This window comes from Elaeis guineensis, chromosome 14 (genome assembly GCF_000442705.2).
Source record: "Elaeis guineensis isolate ETL-2024a chromosome 14, EG11, whole genome shotgun sequence".
NCBI classification, from domain to species: Eukaryota; Viridiplantae; Streptophyta; class Magnoliopsida; order Arecales; family Arecaceae; genus Elaeis; species Elaeis guineensis.
In genome coordinates, this window is record NC_026006.2 from 59,621,056 (window position 1) to 59,632,564 (window position 11,509).

At 41.2% G+C, this 11,509-nt stretch overlaps 1 protein-coding gene across 1 annotated transcript; it reads left to right on the forward strand.

Annotated features, from left to right (window-relative positions):
* Nucleotides 1-6,305: 6,305 nt before the first annotated feature.
* On the forward strand, nt 6,306-8,157 carry LOC105057426 (probable galacturonosyltransferase-like 7). Its single transcript, XM_010940032.3, has one exon. It carries the CDS (start codon nt 6,760-6,762, stop codon nt 7,864-7,866), a length of 1,107 nt encoding a protein of 368 aa, XP_010938334.1. The 5' UTR covers nt 6,306-6,759; the 3' UTR covers nt 7,867-8,157.
* The last annotated feature ends 3,352 nt before the right edge of the window (nt 8,158-11,509 follow it).

Genomic DNA, 11,509 nt, shown 5'->3' on the forward strand with positions numbered 1-11,509 from the left:
ACCATCTTATTCACCGACCGTTGATTTCGTTAGTGGTTGCCTGTTTCGAAAAGCATACGTTAGGGCCCAATAACTCTTTGGGCCCTCATAGTTCATGATGATCATGGATTTACTAACCGAAAGTTGGGCAAAATTTGGCATGCGATTAGGTTCCCTAATTAAGCTAGGTCAGCATCTGCTATGCCAAATCGTCGGATGTAAAATTGGAGTGCTTAATCCTCATGCTAAGGTACTTGAGAAGCAGAATTATTGAGCCACGACCCAAGATCGGGAATTGGAGATTGATCAGATGCAGTAGCTGGAAGTGGATAATGGAGGGCTATATCTAGGTGAGCTTCATTTCTTAGACAAAATATTGAAGAGTATTATCAATTGCTGAAGCATAGCAGGAGGCTTTCTGGCATCAGAAATTGGAAGAGAATCGATTCGTGGAGGTGATGTGGGGTGTAACATTGTGGAATTTTAACTGCTAATCAAGAATGAGTTTAGAAATTCTTTCATTCTTAGAGGGGTGCAACTACTCCCAACGATCCATCAAAATTTGCCCTCAATTAAAGCATCACCATCCGTTGAGGATCAACCATGAATGAGCACTGAGGTAACTGTAGACGAGGTTATTGCAGCTCTCATGTCCATGGCCTCTAGTAAAATGCCAAGGCCTGATAGGATCAACCACTAATGAGCACTGAGGTGTTGGAATTTTATTGGTGTTGAGATCTGTTGTGTTACGAAGGATTTTCTTTTTTTCTTTCTTTCTTTTTTTTTTTTTAAAAAAGGAAGGGTAGATGCCGGATACTCAAAAATCTATCTTTGTCGAAACATAAAAACCCTAATTCACCTCGGCATTACGAGCTTATTAGTTTTTATAATACCATCTATAAGTTGATTGCCAAAGATCCTAAACATTTTATATTAAGAAAGCTATTCAAAAACAAATTTTTAAGATACAATGTGCCTAGCTTTCAGATCACAATATCTTAGATGACGTGATTTTGACATAAGAGACTCCCTACTCTTTTTGCATCGCACTTCTTCATCGAATCCTTTGATGGCTATCAAGCTAGACATGGAGAATACCTACGATATAGTTGACCGGACATACGTTGAAACTCTACCATCCATTTCTTATTGCTAGCCATAATAATTAATTAAAGGTCATGTGGTTTGCCCTTCCTTAGATGTGTTAGTTGGTAGGTCTCTCCCTGATTTTTTCAGATTATTAGGGAGCTTTAAGCTAGGATGCCCATATCTTCTTATTTATTCATCGTTTACTCATTTGTGGCTATAGATCTACTAGAACTTGCCCTTCTGCCAATCATTTGCTATTCGCTGATGTCTGTTTGTTGTTAAGGCCGGACCCTGGGACAGCAGAGGATTTAAGAAGGCCAAAACTACCGACTGTGCTCCATGAGCACAGCGTCTGAACTTGGACAAACCAGTAGTACTTTTTCTCCCAAAAAACTCTTTCGGCTTTTCCGTGACTCTAGAAAGTGAGAGACTCTTAGGCATTCATCTGAAAATGACTGAGTTCCAGTGCATTAAAGAAAGCATCAACCTTTGGCTGGATGCATGGAATTGGAGGTCACTTTCTTTCACCGGCCGGCTGACTCTTGTGAACTCTGTCCTTTGCTCGACTCCTATTCACATCCTTTCAAAAGTTGCTGCGCTGGTGACCTTTTATCTTGGTTTAATCGTGTCATAAGGTATTTTTTATGGGTCATGAACTTGATAACAAGAAGTTGCATACCGTTTCTTGGTCTCCTATTTGTAAACCTAGGAGTCATGGAGGGCTTGATATACTGATATGCAAATTTGGTGTACTTCTCCATTGAAGGGACTGGGAGACGTCTCCTGAGTGTCTGTTCCTGTGTTCTGCAAGCAGAGTACCATTTCAAGAGAAGTTGGTTGACTTGTTGTGCACCAGTCACTCCTCCAACTTGGAAAGCAATCACCTTGGCAGGCAAGCAGATCAAAGATGGTTTTATATGGTCCACTGGGGCCAGTAGGACTGCTGTTGATTGTGCTTTCCAGCCCTGGCTCTCCAATGTGCCATCATCTTTGATGCCCATCTGTTACAACAAGGAAATGCTGCATATATATGTACATCCAAGTAAGGACCACTTCATATTATTGTATGAGTTGGAATGTTGAACTGGTGATCCAGTGCTTCCCTCAGATTATTGCAAACCAAATTCTAAATAGGTAGGGGTTGTATCTTTCGCACGGAAGAGTGATTGATCCATTTTTGCGACATCAACAGTTGGATCAGGCATCACACATTTTTCAAATCATGATGTGATCTATGCTGTGGATAGAAGGAAGAGGTTGGAGCGTTTTGAAAGCTATGCAATGCTCAATCCAATGGTTGACATCATAATAGAAAAACAATCATTCTTTTGTGAAAGATATAGCCTGAACCCATTCCGAGCACAGCTAGACATATAATTCAAGATGAGGATACAGTTGTCAAAATCAACTCCGATGGATGTTTGATTTCCTTTCTCTCCTTTCAAATCTTTTTGTAGCTGATGCTTCAGTTTATTTTTCTCTGAGTGTCATGCTTAAACCAATAAAAAAGAAAAGAAGATGTGCTCTACATTTTGACCTTCACTTTGGTGTCTTTTTGACTAAGATTCACATGCGTATAGTCTTTATTTAATTTCAATTCGATATAATATTACTTAGTAGTTATTGGTTTAAATCATTAAGGATTTGTTTGCATGACTTAATTGTTCAATTATTTTGAACATTTTATTCCCACGGTCCTGCGTTGGATTAGTGAAACAGTTTTTTTTTTTGGTAAAGGATTAGTGAAGCATTATTGGTCGGACCTATTTAGCTGACTTGCCATATAATTCACATGGGTCATGCATGTATGATGGGCTTCTTACCTGCCTCCCCTATCCCCTAAAATATACAGATAAAACAAAATTAAAAAAAAGGTAACACAAACTAAAAATAAAGTATATATTTTTAAATTTTTACTCTTGTATTATCTCACATAATGACATCTCTATATTTATTGTGCAACTAGATTAATAATTTTGTTGCTTATCACTGATCTAGGTATCATATACCCTCATCAAGCCTTCGCATCTGAGATCGCAAGATGTCATGTGGGAAGTGTAACAAAAGAAGTACACAAGAGAGAAAATATTCATCAGTAAATAAAAAATATGGACAAGAAACCTTAATGAAAATATTTTATCAGCAATGGAAGCCTTAACCACATCATAACTTGTACTGCTTAAACCAATCGTTCGAAGCACATGGTTTCGCTTTGAAATATATAATCTAGTTTCTACCATTTCTTCTTGGAGTTAGATTATGTCGTCTTTTGAGTGGATTCCCTCCAGCAGAGGCTACAAAGATACCAACCTCTCTAATAAGGATAAAAATAGATGGAGAATATCTATTCAGATCCATTGTTCTATCAAAATTTATATGGATATAGACAAAAATTTGGATATCTAATTAATATCTATATTTATCAAAAAAGTATGAATATAGATAGACAATTATCTGATCCATGTTCGAAAATCAGATTTTATTTATAAATCTATTTAAATTTTTTATTAAAAATAAATATTCATATTAATATGTTATTAACTTAATTTATCTTCACTTAGTAATTATTTTAATTTTATATTTATAAAGTTTAATTATTTGGTTTACATTCATATATATATCATACTTCTAGTATGCAATGTATATTCATATCAATTTCAAATAAATATGGATATAAATTTTAGAAAACTAGAAATAAATTTTCAGCTCTACTTTTAACTTAAAAGCAACTTTCCAAATGAATTTTATGTAAAAGTACCTATTCATTCCAAACTTTAGTTAAAAGTAACTGTTTATTTTGATTGAAATTATCCTTATAACTTTTAAAATACTGCAGTATTACATTATCATAGTATAGTATTCATTTGCAATCAGATAATATTACATTATATTAGTATAGTATTTCTTTATAATAATATAGTATTGCTTTATTATATTATATTAGTATAGTATTTCTTTATAATAAGATAGTATTATATTATCATAGTGTAGTATTCTTTTATTGTAATATTACTTTACAACAATATAGTGTTGCTTTACAATAATGTATTATAACTTTATAATAGTATAGTGTTGCTTTATAATTACAAAGGCAATTGGATCATTTCATCCTATTTGAATAGTTATTTTAAAGTTATATTTCAAATAGAGAAGATTTTTTACTTGAAACTTAAGTGGATAGCTACTTTTAAGTTTAAACTCAATTAGATATTTCTCATTAGTTTTTTCTATAAATTTTTACATTCAAGTAATATCTATATTTATATATATATTAATCAAATAAAATAAATATTGATATGGAGGATATTTTAGCTGACTTTAGTATTGTTAAAGGTGAAACTAGGAACTAGTTCGATATGACCAACATCAATCATCACTTGGGATATAGATGATCTGAAAATACAATCAAATCAATTTGAGAATGTTGGCAACAGTTACGCCTATAATAATTTTTGTACACACCGAAGTACGTGATTAGCCATTATGATCTATTTAAACTATAAACTAACTATTACAGTACAGTTATTGCATGTACCACTTGTCGTAAAAATGATAACCGACCACCCCATATGAATAGAGGAGGCAGGAGATATTCTGATAGGTCTCCTGAGGCCAATTATATTACTCTTATTTTTTCATTTTCTCTCAACCATTGTTCTCACTTGAGCATCAGTTGGTCCTTCACCAGACAAACTCCGATTATAAATGATTCTTTTCAAGTTCAGCTGTTTGTCAAATAGAAAGCATTAACCACTATACCGATCAACTCACTTCGATCTTTATTAACCTCAATCCAACATCAGAGTTTAGCAGCAACTGATTTGTTGGTATCCAATTCCTACTCTCTAACCATTGTCTCCAAAGAGAGGATCATTTATGAGGCAGTGTACATTGGATTTAATTGGAAGTGCTAATGCCCCTCAGCACATAAAAATCTAGGGTATGATCATTAATAGCGAGATTTGCTTATTTTAATTCATTATTTTCAAACGGCTGTTTTTCCGAATCCGTTGTACCTGGTCACTTCCGTTCCCGGAAGGGGAAAAAAAAAAAAACCGTTGCGGCAAACAACGGCCAGCAACCCCGCTCTCATCGATAAGGCCGTAACGGGCAACTGTGCGAACCCCCGTCACGAAGACTTTCGGAATTACGGACGGTGACTCCACCCCCCAACCGTGACACCTTAGCGATCCGGGCAGCCTGATCCCCTACAAACCGAATTACAGGAACCAACATTTCAATAACTTAAAATAGTATAGGCATCAAAACGTGCAAAGCTTCAATTGGAATAGTAAGATTCACCTAAAATTAGAGGTACGGAGAGGGTCCTTACCGGCCAGGCCACCAGAAGTGGATGCCAGGCTGGCTTACTGCAACGGTGGCATGCACGAATCTCAACGCCGAACGGATCCCAAGAGGCACACCATCACGACGCTTCCGGGTGATGAGCTGGGGTCGTACACATATACTGCGCGAGCCTGAGGAAGCCCGGTGGCCGTCCAACATCGCACGCCTATGATGCGGCCCACGTGTGGCGCGAAGAGCGTGGGGCCCGTTTCTGATGGCCCATCCGTCGGCTCCAGCTAAGGGGAACACTGGAAGGAGGGCTCGGGTCGTCTTGTAAGGCATGTCAAACCTCCTGTCGTGCAACGTGGGGGCAATTTTGTCATTTCGTATAATCCAATCGATTGACCCAAAAAATACAATTTCGGATTATCCGGCTACCAAATCACAGGCTGTTTCTCGTTTAATTTAAATATATCACAAAAAGGAAGTCAAAATTTCAACAATAATCTCACGTGTTTGGAAATTGACCATTTTGCCCCTCGGCGAGCCAAGATAAATTTCTGCTAAAAAGAACGAAGATTCGCTGGTATCGCATATCGCGATTAATTAGCAGCCAAAAAGAGACCAGCAAATGGGCATCTTGATCCCGGAGGGCAAAATAGCCATTTAAGGGCTAAACGGCCGTGATTCGTCGTTGTCATGGAGGGACGGAGCCAGCTGGGTCTCCTCTGGCGCATCGACTCGCGAGGATTTTTCGATTAATTCAGCGAAAAACAAAGGAGCCATGAGAAGTTGCCAGAATCTAGCAGATGGAAACAATTAAATAATTAATTATAAATATGATTTATTATCACTAGATTTTAATACGAAAAATAGTTGACAAATATTCGGGGCAGATTAATCATATGGTTGGGAAAAAAAAAAAAAGGAAAAGGGTGAAGGTTACTCATTTCCGGTGCTGCCGCCGCTTCCTTCAAAAGGGATAGGGTTCAGAGAAAAAGCGGAGGGAGCGCAAGCGATAGAAGAAAAATGGCACGAGAGAGATAAGATCACCGCTGGTCGGTCACCGAAGGGGTTCTGGTATCCGCTCTTCCTTCTCTCCGGTTCCACGCTTCTTTCTTCTCTATTTTTCTTATGGATTATTCCCGCCCCCTTTTCATCCACCGACCTTTTCCTGTGGGCGATCTCTTCGCCGTCAAGGGATCCGAGCTGTGAATCCCCCGCGATCGGGCGATTCCACCCCGGGGTTCCCCACTTTTGCCCCCGCTCTCTCCGAGGCTGGCGGGCCTTAAGGGAACCCTAGCCCTCCTCCTCCTCTCCGCCTTCTCCCGCTTCGCCGATCTCTTCGATTTCAAGACGCGGCGGCGCCGGTGGCGGAAGGGCGGGGATCGGGCTGGCGGCAAGATGCTCTGGATCATGCGGGTCTCCAGCTTCTTCTCCGCCGCTGTGGTCATGGTCGTCATCTCCCCATCCCTCCAGTCCTTCCCCCCAGCCGAGGCAATCCGATCCTCCCATCTCGATGGCTACCTCCGCTTCCCCGCCGGCATCGCCGCCGCCGGCGCCCGGGGTCGCTTCTCCTTCCGCCAGGCCTTGCCATTCCGCAATGCGGAGGAATGCGGTGGCCCCGGAGACAACAACACCGTCTGCAATCCATCCTTCGTCCATGTCGCCATCACCCTCGACATGGAGTACCTCCGCGGCTCCATTGCCGCGGTCCATTCCGTCCTCCAGCACGCCCTCTGCCCAAAAAACGTCTTCTTCCACTTCCTCGTCTCCGATACCAGTCTGGAAACCCTGGTCCGCTCCGCCTTCCCTCAGCTACGCTTCAAGGTCTACTACTTCGATCCGGAGCGGGTCCGGGGCTTGATTTCCACCTCAGTGCGGCAGGCGTTGGAGCAGCCGCTCAACTACGCGAGGAACTACCTCGCCGACATGCTGGAGCCGTGCGTGCGGCGGGTGATCTACCTGGATTCCGATCTCGTGGTGGTCGACGACATCGCGAAGCTGTGGAGGACGGGCCTGGGGTCGCGGACGGTGGGGGCGCCGGAGTACTGCCACGCCAACTTCACCAAGTACTTCACGGGGAGGTTCTGGTCGGACCCTCGGCTCGCCGGGACGTTCGCCGGCCGGCGGCCGTGCTACTTCAACACGGGGGTGATGGTCATCGATCTGGTCCGATGGCGGAGGTTCGGGTACACGCGGCGGATCGAGCGGTGGATGGAGGTGCAGAAGGCCGGCGTCGGTGGGGGCGGCCGGATCTACGAGCTGGGCTCGCTGCCGCCGTTCCTTTTGGTTTTTGCGGGACACGTGGCGCCGATCGATCACAGGTGGAACCAGCACGGGCTCGGCGGGGATAACGTCAAGGGCAGCTGTCGCGACCTCCACCCCGGCCCGGTCAGCCTCCTCCACTGGAGTGGTAGCGGCAAGCCCTGGGTCCGGCTTGACTCGAACCGGCCATGCCCCCTTGACGCTCTATGGGCCCCCTACGACCTCTACGGCCCCACCCCCTGACCGTCTCCTCCCGGTAACTTCCATTTTTTTTCCCACCTCCCCACGAACCACCTCTTTGCGGCATGTCATATCTTGCACCACTTTTTTTGTCTTTTTTACTTTTCTTTTTTTGCCTCGCTTCTCTTTCATATTCTCTTTCTTTTATTTTTTATTTTCATTTTTTACGCTTTTGTGGTCTCACCATTTACTCACCGGTTTCCATCTTTTTCTTTTTCTTTTTTTTGCGAGGCGATTTGTATTTTATTCCATTGTTGTTGCTCCCGCAAATAAAAGAAACAGATATTCAATTTATTTTACCTTCCCGATTTATTGCTCCTCCAAGAACATATTTCTGTCCTACCGGCAGCTGCCTTTTCTTTTCTTTTTCCACTGCTGACAGCGCAATGATGTTATTGATCGCTCCTTCAGAGCGCGAATCGTGAAGTATCGAAAAATAAAAAACCAGGGGTTTTTTTCCGTTGCGCTAAAAGGCACCGCCGGTCTCCGGACTTTATTTGCCGGCGATATAAAACCGTGGGACATGGGTAGATTCGCCCATGTACGAAGAATTCTGGACATATGTCGCTAATTTTTTTTTGGCGAGCGGGGAGTAGAATAGCTTGGAAAATACGGGATGGGGCTCGGCGTGGTCGGGGTTGTGGAGTCGTGCCCTTTGGTGGAGGCAACAGACTTGTGAACTACCGCCCAAAACGGTCTCTCTCCCATTTCTATATGCCCTCTTGGGCCCACTCCTTCCTCTCTCTGTGTTTTTCTCTAAAGTATCCCCACCCCCTTTGCCTCACCATTGATATAAAGTTACATGCTTTTTATTTCTTCTACTACCACTACAATGCTACCACCTTCCATTTCATATCCATCTCCATTCTACGTATTCTCTTTTATTTTTTTATAATCAAAAGAAACATCGGTGTCGTCTTTGCATTATGAGGGGGCAGCCCCCACTCTTGCTTTCCATTGGAGTGCACTTCCGAATCCTAGAGGTGAAATGGGACCAGGTGCCTTTTCCTCAGCTAACACGCGTCAGTGCTCTTTGTTCGCCCCCCTTCCACCCTTGTATTGCTGGGCTTTGGTGGATTGTGGTGATGGTGACACCCCATCTTCTTATACTTTGTTTAATCAGCAGTTACATCTTCTTATCATAATATGAAAAAGGAGGCCCCAGATGTCACTTTTAGCTCTTTTTCTCTTCCGGGTAAGTAGCACAAAATCTAGTCTCCCCTCAGCAGTGCTGGGAGTTTCTGTCGGCTTGTTCTGGGTTGTTGTTTGGTGGTAGATTTGACCTTCTTACTGTTTCTAGCTCGTTTGTATTTCCTTCTATAAATACTCGAGATCTATTCTTTAGCTTGACAGTTATTTTATGTTTGATCCCTGTGACTAGATCCTTGATTTGGATATCCATTTTACCTTTAATTCCTTGTTGTGTTTCATCGGGTATAGAAGCAGGGACAGCACCAAACAGGCCTTATTATATATAAAAAACACATTTTGAAATATGCGCAAAGATCAAACAGAGGACCAGGTGTTTTTATCAGGATAAATTAATGAAAATTTAAAATTTTCAATTGAGTTAAAATTCAAAAGTAGTTCTTCATTTAAATTTAAGTAAAATACTCTCTATTTAAAAATAACTCCCCAAATGACATAAAATGTCCGAATTATCCCAGCAGTTATAAAGCAACACTACATTATTATAAAATAATACTGTACTATTATAAAACAGTAAAACAGTACTGTCTTATTATAATATAATACTATCTTACTATTTTATTGTAATACTATATAATACTGTATTATTATAAAATAATACTGTATTATTATAAAACAGTACTGTCTTTTTGTAATGAAATACTGTCTTATTGTCAAGGAATACTATCTTATTGTAATACTGCATTAATATAATGTAATACTGTCTTGTTGTAAAGGAATATTATTTTATTGTATAAAGGTATATGGGTAATTTCAGTCAAAAATAAAGAGTTGTTTTTAATTTATGTTTGGAACGAAAAGCTATTTTTATATAAAATTCAATTAGGGAGCTATTTTAAGTTGAAAGTAGAACTATGATTTATCTATAGTTTTTTATTTTTATTATCATAAATGGTTAGGTTCATTCTAATATTCTCGATGGTGCCCACTTGGTTTCTATAAAAGATGTGTGCCATGAGTTTTAATTTTTTATTAGGAAAGTTCGGATGAGGAGTAAAGAAATGAACACTTCGGAAGTCATTGCAAAATGACCTGGCCCATCGTGATTAGGCTAATAGAGATTTCTGGAATTGAGGAGTTGGTTTGGAAGTGCCGTATATTCCTTTGCAGAGTCTGATAGCCACTGGCAAGGTTTAACTTGGTGGGGGTGGGGTTGGTGGGGGCATTTCACGTGTAGTGGTCCATTTCACATGAAATAAAAGCCCATGGGCTGCTGTGGGCCATTTGATGGTCATTTCGTCAACCACAGCCACCCAATCCTTGGTTGCACTGTTGATTGTGAAAACGGAGTTCATCAGCAGAGTGTGAGACTGGAAATAGAAACAAAAAGATCAATAGGAATTTGACGATGAGTCCAGCCATACCTTTCCTGTGACAGTCTCGACCTGTTGGTGGTGAGTTGAGATCAACGGGCCCGTGATGTTGGTGGTGGTGATGTTCCTGCTTTTGTTTCTACGTAGCAAAGGTCGTAACGTGCACTTCAGGACCACCCCTTCAGCTGATATTTCATCATATTATTCTGCATGTTTCATAATTTATTGGAGGTGTATGGTTTTACTGGAAATTTATCTGGATTATGAATGCTAGATGCTTGACAGTCATTTCTTCTGATGACTCTCTGATCAGAGTCTGGTGAATATGGATGTAACATTCTAGGTCTAGCAAGTCAATTCAGTCTGTCTCTACTGGACCTCGGAGTTTAGACTTATTTGTTGGGTTTGAATGCCAAAATTTAACCCTTGACTACCAGGCTGGCTAAACTTTGTAGTGTAGTAGATGCAGTCCAACCTGAACAGCTCAAAACTATGATGCTGTTGGCCTGTTGCAAGAAATGTGCCAAGATCGAATGGAAGATCTATAGAAGCATCTGTGGATGCTGAGGCAGGAGGAATCCAAAAACTGATAATGGCAAGGATTGAGGTTGAGCAACAGAATCTAGCAATCCCTACTTCTGGAAGTCCTGTCTTTGTTCTGTCTGTCGGTCATCAAGCTATTTTAGAACAACTCTTGAACCGTGAACAAACCTGCACTGTTGTATACTGACAAATTTCAGGATTGTTTGAGCTTGGGCCACTCTATCTCTTCCCCTCTCAAATATTACCTCCGGCATCCCTTGGTAACCACTCATCAAAGTTGGCATCAACTCTGGATGTTCACCCCTTTGCTTCCCAGCCTGGCAGGATATGAGACATGTTTTCTACTTGCACATGTGATGAAGGAATAACTAATGTTCAAGCTGCAAGTTGTCTATACTTCATGTTCTTTGAATCCTTCTTTTGGTCAACATCTTCTTTGGATGCAAGTAGAAAGCAAGCACAAATAATATCATTAATGATTGGGGTTCCACTGGACCCCTGGATGCAAAATAAGCCCAAGCCATTCTAAATATCATGGCAAATCGGAGCACGCCACCACATCATTGTAACATTTTGCTTCA

Coding starts and splice junctions, on each gene's coding strand:
- LOC105057426 (XM_010940032.3), top strand. CDS start 6,760: ATGCTCTGGATCATGCGGGTCTCCAGCTTCTTCTCCGCCGCTGTGGTC.